Here is a 12227-nt window from a genome sequence, read left to right as displayed (position 1 = left end):
AGTTATGACCCTTTGCTTTTTACATGGTGTTTATCATGTAATAAACTAACGAAGCCCATGAAGATATGTATCAGTACCCATGTTAATAGTTGTGCTGGTATATATAAGCCTCTGTACACGTGAATTCTGACCATTATAACCTCTGCAGAGTGCTACACCTTCTCAGGTGACCACCCCAACATGTGCACTAAACAGGCAGCTACAATGTTTAAGAATATTCTTCTTTTACTGTTCAGTCTTTTGATTGTTGCAAAAATAAGTTATCAGCATTCCCATGTACAATAACTTCCTCTGAGGTTATCTGGCTAATACGGTTAGAATTAAAAGGAGATACACTTTGACAACAGAGCAATATTAACTGCATGTTAAAACTTTGAGCAGAGGAAGGGAACACATCCTGTCATCGATAACGGTACTTCCTGGAAGTCAGTGTTATGAAAAATGCAGGAGGTTTTTGCATTAGTACAAATCCCACCCAGAAAGTTCCTATAGTTAAACTTTTATTTAATCAACAAAACATTGACTGAAGCCCTGGCACAGCAGGTTTACTATCCATGTTTCCAAGATTATACAACAATCAAAGTTGACACAAATATGCCACTGGAGGTTTTTAATACAGCTATTCAGGGAAAGTGTGCAAGTCAGTCTCAAACATTGCAAAAATCACTTAGACTTCACTAGAACAGGACCAATCCAGAACATCATCATAAGGATTTGATCACTCTATTATAAAAATGACCTGAAAGATTCTACAAAATCCTTGGCTTGCAATATAAACTTCATTAGGAATACAAGTGCATTCACAATGACACACTGACTTGTTCTTGTCATGACAACTTAGATACCACTGTGGCAAGGAAAAAAAGAAAAATCAACTTACTGCTGGGTTAAAAAGAAAAGCCTCGGAGACTGATTGACTTGCAACATATTCTGTAAAATAGAGCAGCAGAAAGAATATAAAATACCAGCTCTCACTGTTAGACTAGACAATATCTCTACTAAATTCACTAAGCAGAGGCAGGTTTTCTTTCTCTATGTGAATTATTTCTGAAATAACAAGAGACTATATCATAACATAGTTTTCTCCATTGGCTTCTCCCAAATTCTGTGCAACTAATTGATCAGATTTTACCTCAAACTTACGTGCAGTCACATTTGCTTCTTTATATCAATGTACATAATTTGTATCTGCAAAAATAGCTTCAGCTGTTTCAAAATTTTTAGCTCTGGGTTTACATCTATGTAAAGATGAAATGTGACAGCACTGTAGAGGGGGAACGTTCCTTAACTCTTAAATATTACTTCATTGTTAGACAGTCAATTGTCTTCATACAATTTCAAACCTAAACAGATGAAGGAAGTATGACAGACTATCATAGCCAAATTAGTTTACACTGCCTGCTCATAACCAGTTATATATGGCTATGCTGCATATGACTCTTAACTTGTCTTTGATTTAAACTTGGAGAAAGCTGTTAGTGGCCACAGAGGAGTGCTGAGTATTATCTGTAATGCAATAAAATGCATTCCTATAAGCATACTTTTGATATATCCATGCCATTACATACATAAAGAATGTATGTAGCTTGGAACAGTGGGCTGCAAGACTTGCTTGGTCTGCATCGTGTAAATTTACCTAGTGTAACAAACTCGATATCCCCTTAGCTAAGGGGGAAGATGTGGCAGTAACTACAAGATCGCAATTAGCAACATAAAAAATTAGTCCTCAACAACACTGTGGCTGCAGTACCAATGCAAAGTCACTTTAAAATCAGGTACTTGAAAGAGTATTTTCAGGGGTGTCTGAAATACTAGTAGATGTACATGAAGCAAACTACAGCTTCAGCTGGAAGTACTTGAAACATCAGTCTGTAGGTAAAAGGCAATATTAAACAGGAGCAATAAATTACAGGTGAGGAAACCAACCAGTCATTTACTTACAACAATAAAATGCTCAAGTGGTAAAATCCTACCACAGTAGTTCCCAGGAGGACATGAGGTGTTGATCATAAAAGTCATACTCTCAAGGAAAATCCTAAGCACTTTCTTTTAAATTAACAAAAGTGTTCTCCAATGCTGTAGTTCTAAAACTCACAGGAAATAAGGTACTAAATAGTTTTTTACTTTGGGGAGGAGGCCATGAATAAAACCTCAGCAGCTATTTTTTGCCTTGAGGTGGTTCTACTTAAAAGCCATGTGCTCCTCCCCTTAAGCAAAAACTCAGCAATTCTCACCCCACTGCTCACTCAGTGCACCACCACTCTTAACCTCCTCATCTCTTCTGACCTGCCTTTTGCTCCTGCAGCTTTCATCACTCTCCCAAATGCTTTTTAATCTTTTTGCTCATTTTACACCAGTGAGACTCTCCTAAATAAGCAAAACCACCCCCCTTTATTTCATTCATGCATATCAGTCTGTTTTCTTTTACTCTCTTCAATCATTTCCCCTTTTGTTAGTGGTTAGGATGAGAATCCTCCAACACAAACAAAATGCTCTTTACTCCTATGCAGTTTTAGAAACTACATTTAATTGCTTTTCAGGCTTTCCATCTATGCAAATGGAGTAATTCCATCATGCATTACTAAATCTGAAAAATCCTATATGACAGCAAATTCATCTGCCAACTTTACTCTCCTGCTTTCTTCATCATCTTGGCAGATTTATGTCTAAAATAGTAATAGTGGGTTTCAAGAAAAAACGCAGCCATTCAATTTTCTGACATTTCTTCAATAAGGCTAATGCAAAACAGGCTATACATCAGAAATGCTTTCTGATGAGACTGCTAATCTATTCACTTTTCCATATGGAGCTGAGGCTACTGCAGTTAAACTACTCAACACAATCCACCCTGCTCTGACAGGCTGGGTGACTACATTCTAGAAACTGGAGACCACCAATTTCCTATTCTTCCTGTGCTGTTCCAAAACTACTTCATCTTCAGCATGTACCTGAGGAAGATACAGTAAGACCCAGTAACCTAGAGCTATGCTGTCATTTTGTTTGATGATAGAAAAGAGAAATATCAGTAAGTGAAAACCAACAGACAAACAGAGAAACGTGAACTGGAGTGATCTGCAGACACAACGTGGCTGCCATGCAATGATCTGTAAGCCAAGATTTAGGCACATAAAGGGAAAAAATTGGGTTTGCTGCCTCTGTACATTTTTGTTGGCAAGAATTTGAAGTGTCCTACGGATGAGAGCAAACAACAGAAGACTATATACGAAATAAAAATGCCACTCTTTTTTTAGACATACACCTCAGATGTGTGTGGTCCATGTGACAGTGTGCTAGCCAAATCTGGCCACAGGGCAATGCCATCTGGTCTGACTGGGCAACAGCAAAAGCTGCTATTTCTGCAAGTGACAGGCTACTCTGGGGACAAAAAAATGTACTGGAGCAGGAGTTGCTAACTGACTCAGGAAGAGAACGTGGAGACTCAGCCTCCCCTCCTCTCTCAAGGCAGGGATACTGTGACCCCTTCTGCAGCTGCTGAAGCCCTTCCCCAGGCTGCGGTGCTCCAGGAGCTCTGCTCCTGCTGCAGCGGACTCCGTCAGTCCTGCCGAGCGCTGCAAGGGCAGCCCTGCTCCCCCTTATCTCCTGTGACAGGAGCCAGAGGCCAGGAACTTCTGCACTGAAAGGAGACTGCTGCCAGCACGGGGCCACTCCAGCGCGTGAGGAGGGCCAAGGACACTGATCCCTCCCTGCATCTACAGGCATCGAGCAGAGAGGTCCTGAGATTCCTCCTGTACTGTATCGGCACTGAGCAGCTCCAGCTATGAAGGGCTGGGCCATCACCAGCTGATGGGGAGGTATTCTGAAAATTGCTTCCATTCCTGAACACCAGAAATGCCCTGCAATGAACTGTAAAACACTCATAACTGTTATATTATAACTTGGAGTATAAGTATATTCTTCTCTTTCTATACTTTGTTATTTTCATGCCACTATTAGAGAGATATATTCTGTTCCACTGGATTTTAGTATTTATATAGTAATTAGTGCAAAAATAAATATTTCTCTTCAAACAAGTTTTCTCTTCTGGAGCAAAAGGTGAATGCACATTTAGTACTATACAAAATAAATATTACATAGGGTATGGAATATGGAGTTCAGATTACAAGCTGTAAACAGATACTGCTTTGAAACACATATTACAGGACTGACTCTAGGATGTAGGATTAGCATAGCCCCTTACTTCAGAGCTAGTACATTCTGTTTGCAAAATCAATTTCCATCAAAAGACTTAGAGAGCCTCAACTCCTTTTCAGTAAATGTACTGCACTGGTGGCAAGGCATTTACAGATGCAGAAGATTTTTAAAATTATGGAATTCAAGATGTTCCTGCAACTCTAAGACTGTTTTATAAAAAGTGAACTCAAAGGCTTACAGCTTTTCATTACACATACTGGGGAAAAACCAAGAACATGGCACTTGTGCTACAAGAGTATATACATTATTCTTATCATTTGATAAGGAATGCTTTATACATTCCTCATGCAGCAAAGTGCAACTGCATCTCATCAGCTTCTACCTAGCTCTGATAGTATTTTTTCCTCCTGGTGAAACAAGTCTTTCAGCATTATATTCACCGAAGAAATCAAGACAGTATCATACAGTGCAATATGCAACAAAAAATAAGATCCTTCTGTCTAGAACTACTGCACATCTCACTGATGGTATTAAGGATTCTTCCTTCTAAATCTAAGAACAGTTATGTGCAACAAGTTAGGTAAAGCTTAGCACTGTCATATTTAGACATCCCTTTTTGTTTTCAGCAAGGTTGTCCACACTGCAATGTAAAGAACACATTTCAGTGTACTGTTGAAGTCCAATGAGAGTTTTGAGTTTTGCTTCCAGAGCAGTCAATTGCACAGAGAGGTAAGTGGAGAAGAAACCCCACCGTTTTTTCCTTACTGCAGAGAAGCCTTGAGAAAACATGATTTTGCAATAAACATGGTAGCATCACCATGCTACATATGGCATACAGAAGAGAAATTATACTGACATGAAACTGGAAATCACTTAATTGAGAAAGAATGATCAAGGCATAATAGGGTCTACATATTGTGAAGTCTTTTATATGACACAACAGACCCTCCACCTGCATTTGACTTCTTGTAGAACTCGTGCCATTTCACCAGATCGATCCATGATTCCAATTTTAATAAAGTAGGCAACCTTAGGCTTCAGATTCTCTCTTCTTCTTTCCGTCTTCTCCTAAATCACTGTCTTCCGACTGGCTACTGCTAAGGACTACAAATTGTCCTTCTCCACTGTTCTGGTTGGATCTGCTGGAGGCAGCTATCAACCGGCTTTGCTCCTCTAAGTCCTAATTTGAGAAGGAGAGTTGGGAAATCAGAAAAAGAGTATTTACTTCAAAGCCGTCTACAACTGAAACAGGATACAATTCTAATGATTTGTAAACTACCTTTTAATAGGATCAATGGACAGCTTTCTGGACAGAGGGAATTAAAAGTCTGGATAGAAACCCAAAACATTTACATTTCAACACCTGGCATTATTAGAACAGCTAACACATTACCACAGCTATACCTATAACCCACAAACCACAGCAGGTTGGAACAAGTATCTTCATCTACCCTGAGGTGCTGGAGCATGTCTGGAGAAAAGCAATGAAGTCGGTACAAGTCGTATGAAGAGCAGCTGAGGGAAGTGCAGTTGTTTAACCTGGAGAAAAGGAGGCTCAGGGGAGATTTTGTCACTCTCTACAACTGCCTGAAAGGAGGATGGAGAGAGGAGGTAGCTGGTCTCTTCTCCCCAGTAACAAGCAATAGGACAAGAAGAAATGGCCTCAAGTTGCACCAGGGGAGGTTTAGATTGGATATTAGGAGAAATTTCTTCCAGGGAAGTGGTGGAGTCAGCATCACTGGAGGTAATTAAAATATGTGTACATGTGGCACTTGGGGACATGGTTTAGTGGTGGACTTGGCAATGCTGGGTTAACAGCTGGACTCAATCATCTTAAAGGTCTCTTCCAAACTAAATGATTCTGTGGGTTTTGCAGCCCCTTCCTCACTGTATCTGATCCCTCACCAGCAAATGAAATTATTTTGGGCCTGTGATAGATGCTCCTTCAAGCACTGCTCTTAAGTATTCCTATAAAGACAATTTGTGGTTTATCTCTTCAGAAGAGCTTTTTTTAAAAACTACTATACAAAATTATACAAAATCTGCACAGGAAATACTTCTAATAATTAATTCCATAATGTTCTGTGAACTTGTACTAAAGAATATGATACTGGAGCTTTGAATACCAAACTGCAAAAGAAAGTAAGGAGAATTGAAAAAAGAGTATTAAGAAATCATATGTACCTTTTCAATTTGTTTTTGTTTATTCAGTTCTTTTTGTTGTTTCTCTTTGACTCTATCGATTTCTTTCTGCTTTTCTGATGCTTTTCGATCCTAAAGGGCAAAAATGTAAATGGAATAACAAACAACAGCCTGAGATGTTTGATACTCTACCAGTTTGCTCAAAACCATTGCACCACTGTTTTGCTCATTCTTTTAAAGGACTGGTATGCTTGTTAAAGGTAACAAACTGAATCCTATCTTGAATATTGTTCCACAGTAGATGTTGGTCAGTCTTTCTATCTTGGATTTATACTCTAGAAATCCAATCCCTTAAAGTACACCGTAGCTGCAGTAATACTGTTATAAGCATCTTGCAGAATATACTCTATTACACATATTATACATGTGCTCTCCCTTCCAATCACAAGTATCCCTTGCCCCAAAAGGATTCTTACCAGTTCTGCATGAAAAGCAATCTGTTTTGCCAGTCCAACAGAGTCACAAATCTAAACACAAAACAGATCAGAAATAATCAAAAAGATTCTAATAAAAATGCCTTTAAAATTATGCCAGGTTCCCAAAGTAGCTATACGAGCAGATTAAAGTACTTACAGGTAAGACTATCAGGTTTAACTGTTTTTCAGAAAATAAACAAGATACTCCCTCCAGAGAAATCTCTCAGACAGCTTGAATGGATCCAGTATCTTGGAATCCACACTGATCCAAGCACAAACATTACCAATACCTTTTCCCCTTCGTTGTTTGATTCAAATATATAGCAGATGGAAGTCTGGCGGCTCTCAACTCTCCCTCCTGAGGTTCTGAGCACAAATCCAAAAAGGCGCTTATTCTCCTGGTGTGTAGCATACAAGACTACATTGGGCAAAGGAAACTGCCAAAAGGATCAAATACAGACATATTAAAACTGGTTCCAAATATTTTCTATATGAGCTATCAGTATACTGCATGTTCATGACTTCACTATCATAAAGGCACAACCAGACCAGAAGAAGTTACAACCTGACCAAACATGTAATTACAGAACACAAACAGATTAGAATGCAAGGATTAAATAATTCAAAAGACAGGCAAACTTCTAAAAACACAGTGCATGTAAGAAAAGGGGAAGGACCACATTTGCAATGTGACTCAGCTTTCTAAATGGGAATACAGTCTTTTTTTATTTTCTTTAAAGAGACATCATTCATACAAATTACACTTGTGACGAAGATTTCAGTATTTGGTGCAGGTAAAGGCACTACTTCTCCAAAACATTCACTACAATTAGTTCAGCTCTCCTGAACTATATAAGAAAAAAGAAAACCAAACCCAAAACGAACAAACCACATATCTTCATTGCCTTACAATAAGCTCTTTTGCATTCCTATTCCTGAAAGAGGGTGGACTTAGAAATTTCAAATATATCTTCTTAAGACTTAGTAAAGAGTAATTTTTTTAATTTTGAAAGCCCCAATTAGAGCTGTGATAAACTGACAGGATGAGGTTTTCCTGACCTTAAATGTACATACTTAGAAATCTGCACATGCACTCAGCTGTTCTATCTCACCTCTACAAGCTCCTAGCTTTGGGACAGTTTTGAATGTAATGCCACAAAGGTAAAGAAAGAAAACAGGGCCACTTGACATATCAAGTAGCAAGAAATTTTCACACCATCTGGATTTTCTTTTATGGAAATAGAAGTAATTCAGAGTGCCAATGAATAAATACATAAATAATGTTTCTAAAAGAAGACTCAAAGAAATTAAAACGCATCATAAACTGTGCATAAAGAAAATGAGCAAGAGGGTGGAACATTTTTGAAATATGAAAAATAAAGACTGCCATTACAAAAGAATTAAGCTGGCTTTATTTGATAACCTGAGAAGTAATCCACTTCTTTCTTTCAACTGCATTTTTTATAAAGAACTAGGCCAAAAAAACAACCCACCTGTGCAGAACCCAACTGTGCAACACTCTCAATGCAGTTATGCATTAAAAACCAAAAAGCTAAAACAAAAGCAAGAAAGACCCAACATCAAGCAAACCCTTTTGGGCTTCAGAACTAATTTGACTCCAACTTCAATGTTATCTCTTTACTAATAATATAAATGTTTGTAATCAAACATGTTGTTAAAATACAAGGTTTCAAAAGCCTATTTGACCTACTGAAATCACTCCTGTTATTAAACCTGATGTGCTAGTGGTTATCTGTCTATTTTTAAATGTATGCCTTAGTCTCCTAATTTCAGTCGAAATTTGTCTGGAGATCTCATGCTGTCAATGATTTTTGCTAACATCCAATAATATTATTTTCAAAGTAGGAGAAAATATTGTTGGGTATTTATCTTAAAACATAAAGTTACTTACTCGTAGTCTTGTAACTTGTGTCTGTGGATCAATTAACCTAAAAATTTGTTTTGAAAAACAAACCAGAAAGTAAGTTTTACCAAAGTGAAAGAAGTTCATTCTGTACATAAACATCAGCAGAAGTCTGGCAGGAAACTTACTTTAAACAGTCACATGTGACTAATAAATGTGATTCTGTCATCCGGAAAACGTTATGGATGGCACGAGCTGCCAGTATTTGACGCATTGTTTCATAAACAACATCTGGACTTTCATCAGATTTCACCTCCATAGAGCCAAGAAATCTTACAATAAATAACTGATGAAGAATTGAATCTAAGACAAAGAAAAGTATTGGGAAAAAAGTTAACTCCATTTTGGGTTTTCCATTCAAACCCAAAGATGGACTTCATTAAACTCCAAACTTCCCATAACTTGGAAAGAGATTGCTCATGAATTAGAGACACCATTACCAAACAGCACATCACACATCTTCTCATTTGCTTTAATGAATATAAAAGGTGCAATGAATTATTTTTAAAACAGACTTTCAAACAGTAACCTGATTTAACACAACTTGGCCAACACATTGCTGATGTAACCAAGCATTTGAAAACTGGCATTAAAGTAGAAGAGAGAAGTTACAGATGAAAATAGAAAAGTAATATTAAAATTCTATTTTTATTTTGCATTGAAACAAATTTTTTTTACCTTCTGTTTCAGATTTTGAGCCTCCCAATTCACCAAAAGGATTTGTGCGTCTATTAAAAAATGAAAACATTAAACCAGGAGTCAGATTACAAGAACCACTCATGAGTAATGTAGTAGTCTCATGCTGCATCAAATAAGAACTTGTAGTGACTTCACAGACTTGTAATCCAGAGGAATAATGTACGATAAATCTTAAGAACAAGCATTTTTATCAGGAGTTACACATAAATTGCTATAGTCGAGGGCACAAACCTTGGTATTATTGTGCTATTGCTGCTATAGAGAGTTTTGCTCACATGGCATTTTTTTTTTATACCTGAATTAAGACCAACTTAAAACTTTGTTAATCTTTGAAAAGGTACAGTTTTAGGGTGATGAAATTTCACAGAACAGCTCCAGGAAGTATAACCAAAAGCTAGTCCTTTCAGCACTCCATAGGAGCACCACACTTCTCATCACTGCCTCAAGTTGTTGAATTACTTACTGAAGAGAAGTCACTGGTTTTGTTTCAAATGCAGCTTTCTGAAAACACCACTGGGGTTTTACTCCCAGAGCTCAAGAGAAATGTGGCTATTTCTGGCTCTCAAAGACAGAATTGCTATTAGTTACAACAAAAGTGAAAATACTCTAGGCTTCCAAGTCTACATTTTTCAAAAGCAGTAAAGCAATGCTGAAAAGAGTATGGGAAATGGAGAAATACTACTTAAACCTTCTATAAAGGACAAAACCCTTTCTCTTTGGCTAACTGGTGTCTGAAAAACTATTGTCAATGGTTCAGTAAACTTCAAATTAGGTTTTATAGGGGAGCAATGAGGGTGTCACCTCTCAACAGTTAGTGTCCTAAAGCAAATTTCTAAGAGAAAAAACCTGCCAGTTTTATTTTATCAATGAACTCTTCTAACTAAGAAATGTCTAGTTTAACGTAGTAAAATTGTTCTAGATTGAAGTCAAGAGGGCATTGCTACAATGTTTATGTAACATGGACTCAAGAATCATCCCATTAAATGCTGACCTGTGGCAATACAGTAATGGGAAATTCTTTCTATTGGCATCTTTTATTGCTCAGACTTTTGTCATTTTAGATTAGAGTGCAACAGTAAATGCAAAATCTCACAGGTTTTCTCAAAAGGCAAAAATAAAATTTAAACATGTCATCAGTATCAGAAACTAACCAAAGGGTTTTTTTAATCATTAATACTTCTAAAGCAGCATGTTGCCTATCTGCACAAGCACTGCAGTTCTTTATTGACAGTGATGGTTAATTGAAAATACTGAGCACAACTCTATCATTTCTGCTATGAAAAAAATGATTTTCTAGAATGGAATTGTAACTGATGACATGAATTTAGCTGAAGTGTCAACCTCTCCACTTCCTGGAATACAGGTCTCTTTTAAATCAATCCATTCTTAAGAATCTAGCTAGCCAACTATTGTCCTGCCATACCAAACAACAACAAAAACAAAGGAGTTGACTAAGTTCAATATATAATTTCAACTCTTATAAATCTGTAAGGTGCAACTGAAAATTCAAGTATTTTTCTAGAGGGCAGAGGGATAAAAGTCATTACTGTGACTAGAGTCACATAAATTAGTTTTCAGCTTTTCAGCTTTTTCTGTTGTGGTTCGGAGCAGCTGGATCTGCAAATATGTTTTCTTAATGTCCAAATTCTGTATGTATAGGTCCAGAAATGCAGGGCAGACCTACAGGTCTTTCTTACTATTTTTGAGTGGGAAGTTTACAAAAAACAAGTAGGAGAAAATGTTTTTATAGTTTGGGAAGAATTCTTTGACAATTTTAACTTGTCTGTATATGAGATTACTCTAGAAGCCTAGATCATTTTCGCTCACCTTTCAGGTTAAGAAGAGTGTCATCGTATGCCATCATCACCTGGACACAGGGCTACCAAATTTCTCTTGAGCTTCCAGAGGAAATAACCCAAGCTGCTGCGTGAGCAAGCAACAGGAAAGGAAAATACTTTGTGAAACCAAAAGGTTAAAATAAATCAATAAATAAAAGCATTAGCTGTTAAAGCAAGAAAAGCTCCTATTAAATAGAAAACTGCACCCTGAATCTAGTGCATGTAATTAAGCAATTTTGGTTTTTACAACTCTATTTAACAATTTAAAAAATTGTTTTACTTCACTAACCACTACAAATTTTTGTGACACGAGTGTTCTGGAGCTGCAGCATCAACGTGGGTTTCTTGTTGGCTTGTTTTTCCATTAATAACATTAACTTCAGGATGGTTTTTTTCTTTCTCTTTACATTTCCTACCTGCCTGATTGCCCTGAAGATTTTGTTTGACCAGGAAAATCTTCACTAACTGGAGATATTATGTCAAATTGTATAGGAGTGTCAGGTGCAACAAGTGAATCCAAGGAAAGTGCTGATAAACCCGCTGATTCAGATCCCAGTGACCCTGTGCTGCTCGTACGAGGTGCAGGAGGACGAGATTGTCTAAACCAAAAAAGATAAAAATGAAGATATCTTAGTTTCAGGTTGGGTGATAATAAATTAAATCATATGGGAGACAAATACAGTACTCCAAAACTTGGATGTAAAACACCACAAAATCTAAAAACCTGATGGTCAGGCTATAGCAAAAGTGGAGTCTATGTTCCTAGTCAAATTTAAGTTAAAATTACTACTTGCATTTATAACTACATCAGATTGTATTATATTTCATATGTGATTATATATTGATGTTAAAACAATCTGAGGTCTGTTTCCAGGAGCTGGATACATTAAGGAAAGTCTCGTTATGAGTTCATACAACAAACCAGACATACGATGCAATCAACAGAACTGTCTAGTCAGCTGGAAATCTGGATGACTTGTAACAGTGGATGCTACA

The 12227-nt window shown here is 37.2% G+C and overlaps 1 protein-coding gene across 2 annotated transcripts in view; it reads right to left on the bottom strand.

Moving 5' to 3' along the window:
* Positions 1 to 487: 487 nt before the first annotated feature.
* APPL1 (adaptor protein, phosphotyrosine interacting with PH domain and leucine zipper 1) overlaps positions 488 to 12227 on the bottom strand; it is a 31271-nt gene continuing 19531 nt past the window's right edge. The window contains exons 15-22 of one of the 2 annotated variants that reach the window (XM_030500843.2): positions 11648 to 11830; positions 9373 to 9422; positions 8823 to 8997; positions 8683 to 8719; positions 7061 to 7207; positions 6771 to 6821; positions 6337 to 6426; positions 488 to 5332 (exon numbers count right to left, since the gene is read on the bottom strand). In XM_030500843.2, the coding sequence (XP_030356703.1) occupies positions 5183 to 5332; positions 6337 to 6426; positions 6771 to 6821; positions 7061 to 7207; positions 8683 to 8719; positions 8823 to 8997; positions 9373 to 9422; positions 11648 to 11830 (883 nt within the window). In that variant the 3' untranslated portion in view covers positions 488 to 5182. The remainder of the gene's footprint in view (positions 5333 to 6336; positions 6427 to 6770; positions 6822 to 7060; positions 7208 to 8682; positions 8720 to 8822; positions 8998 to 9372; positions 9423 to 11647; positions 11831 to 12227) is intronic. The other variant, XM_030500844.1, reaches the window with a different exon arrangement.

The sequence above is a fragment of the Strigops habroptila genome, chromosome 11 (assembly GCF_004027225.2).
Source record: "Strigops habroptila isolate Jane chromosome 11, bStrHab1.2.pri, whole genome shotgun sequence".
In the NCBI taxonomy this organism is placed as follows: Eukaryota; Metazoa; Chordata; class Aves; order Psittaciformes; family Psittacidae; genus Strigops; species Strigops habroptila.
This window is presented reverse-complemented; position numbering and strand designations above follow the sequence as displayed.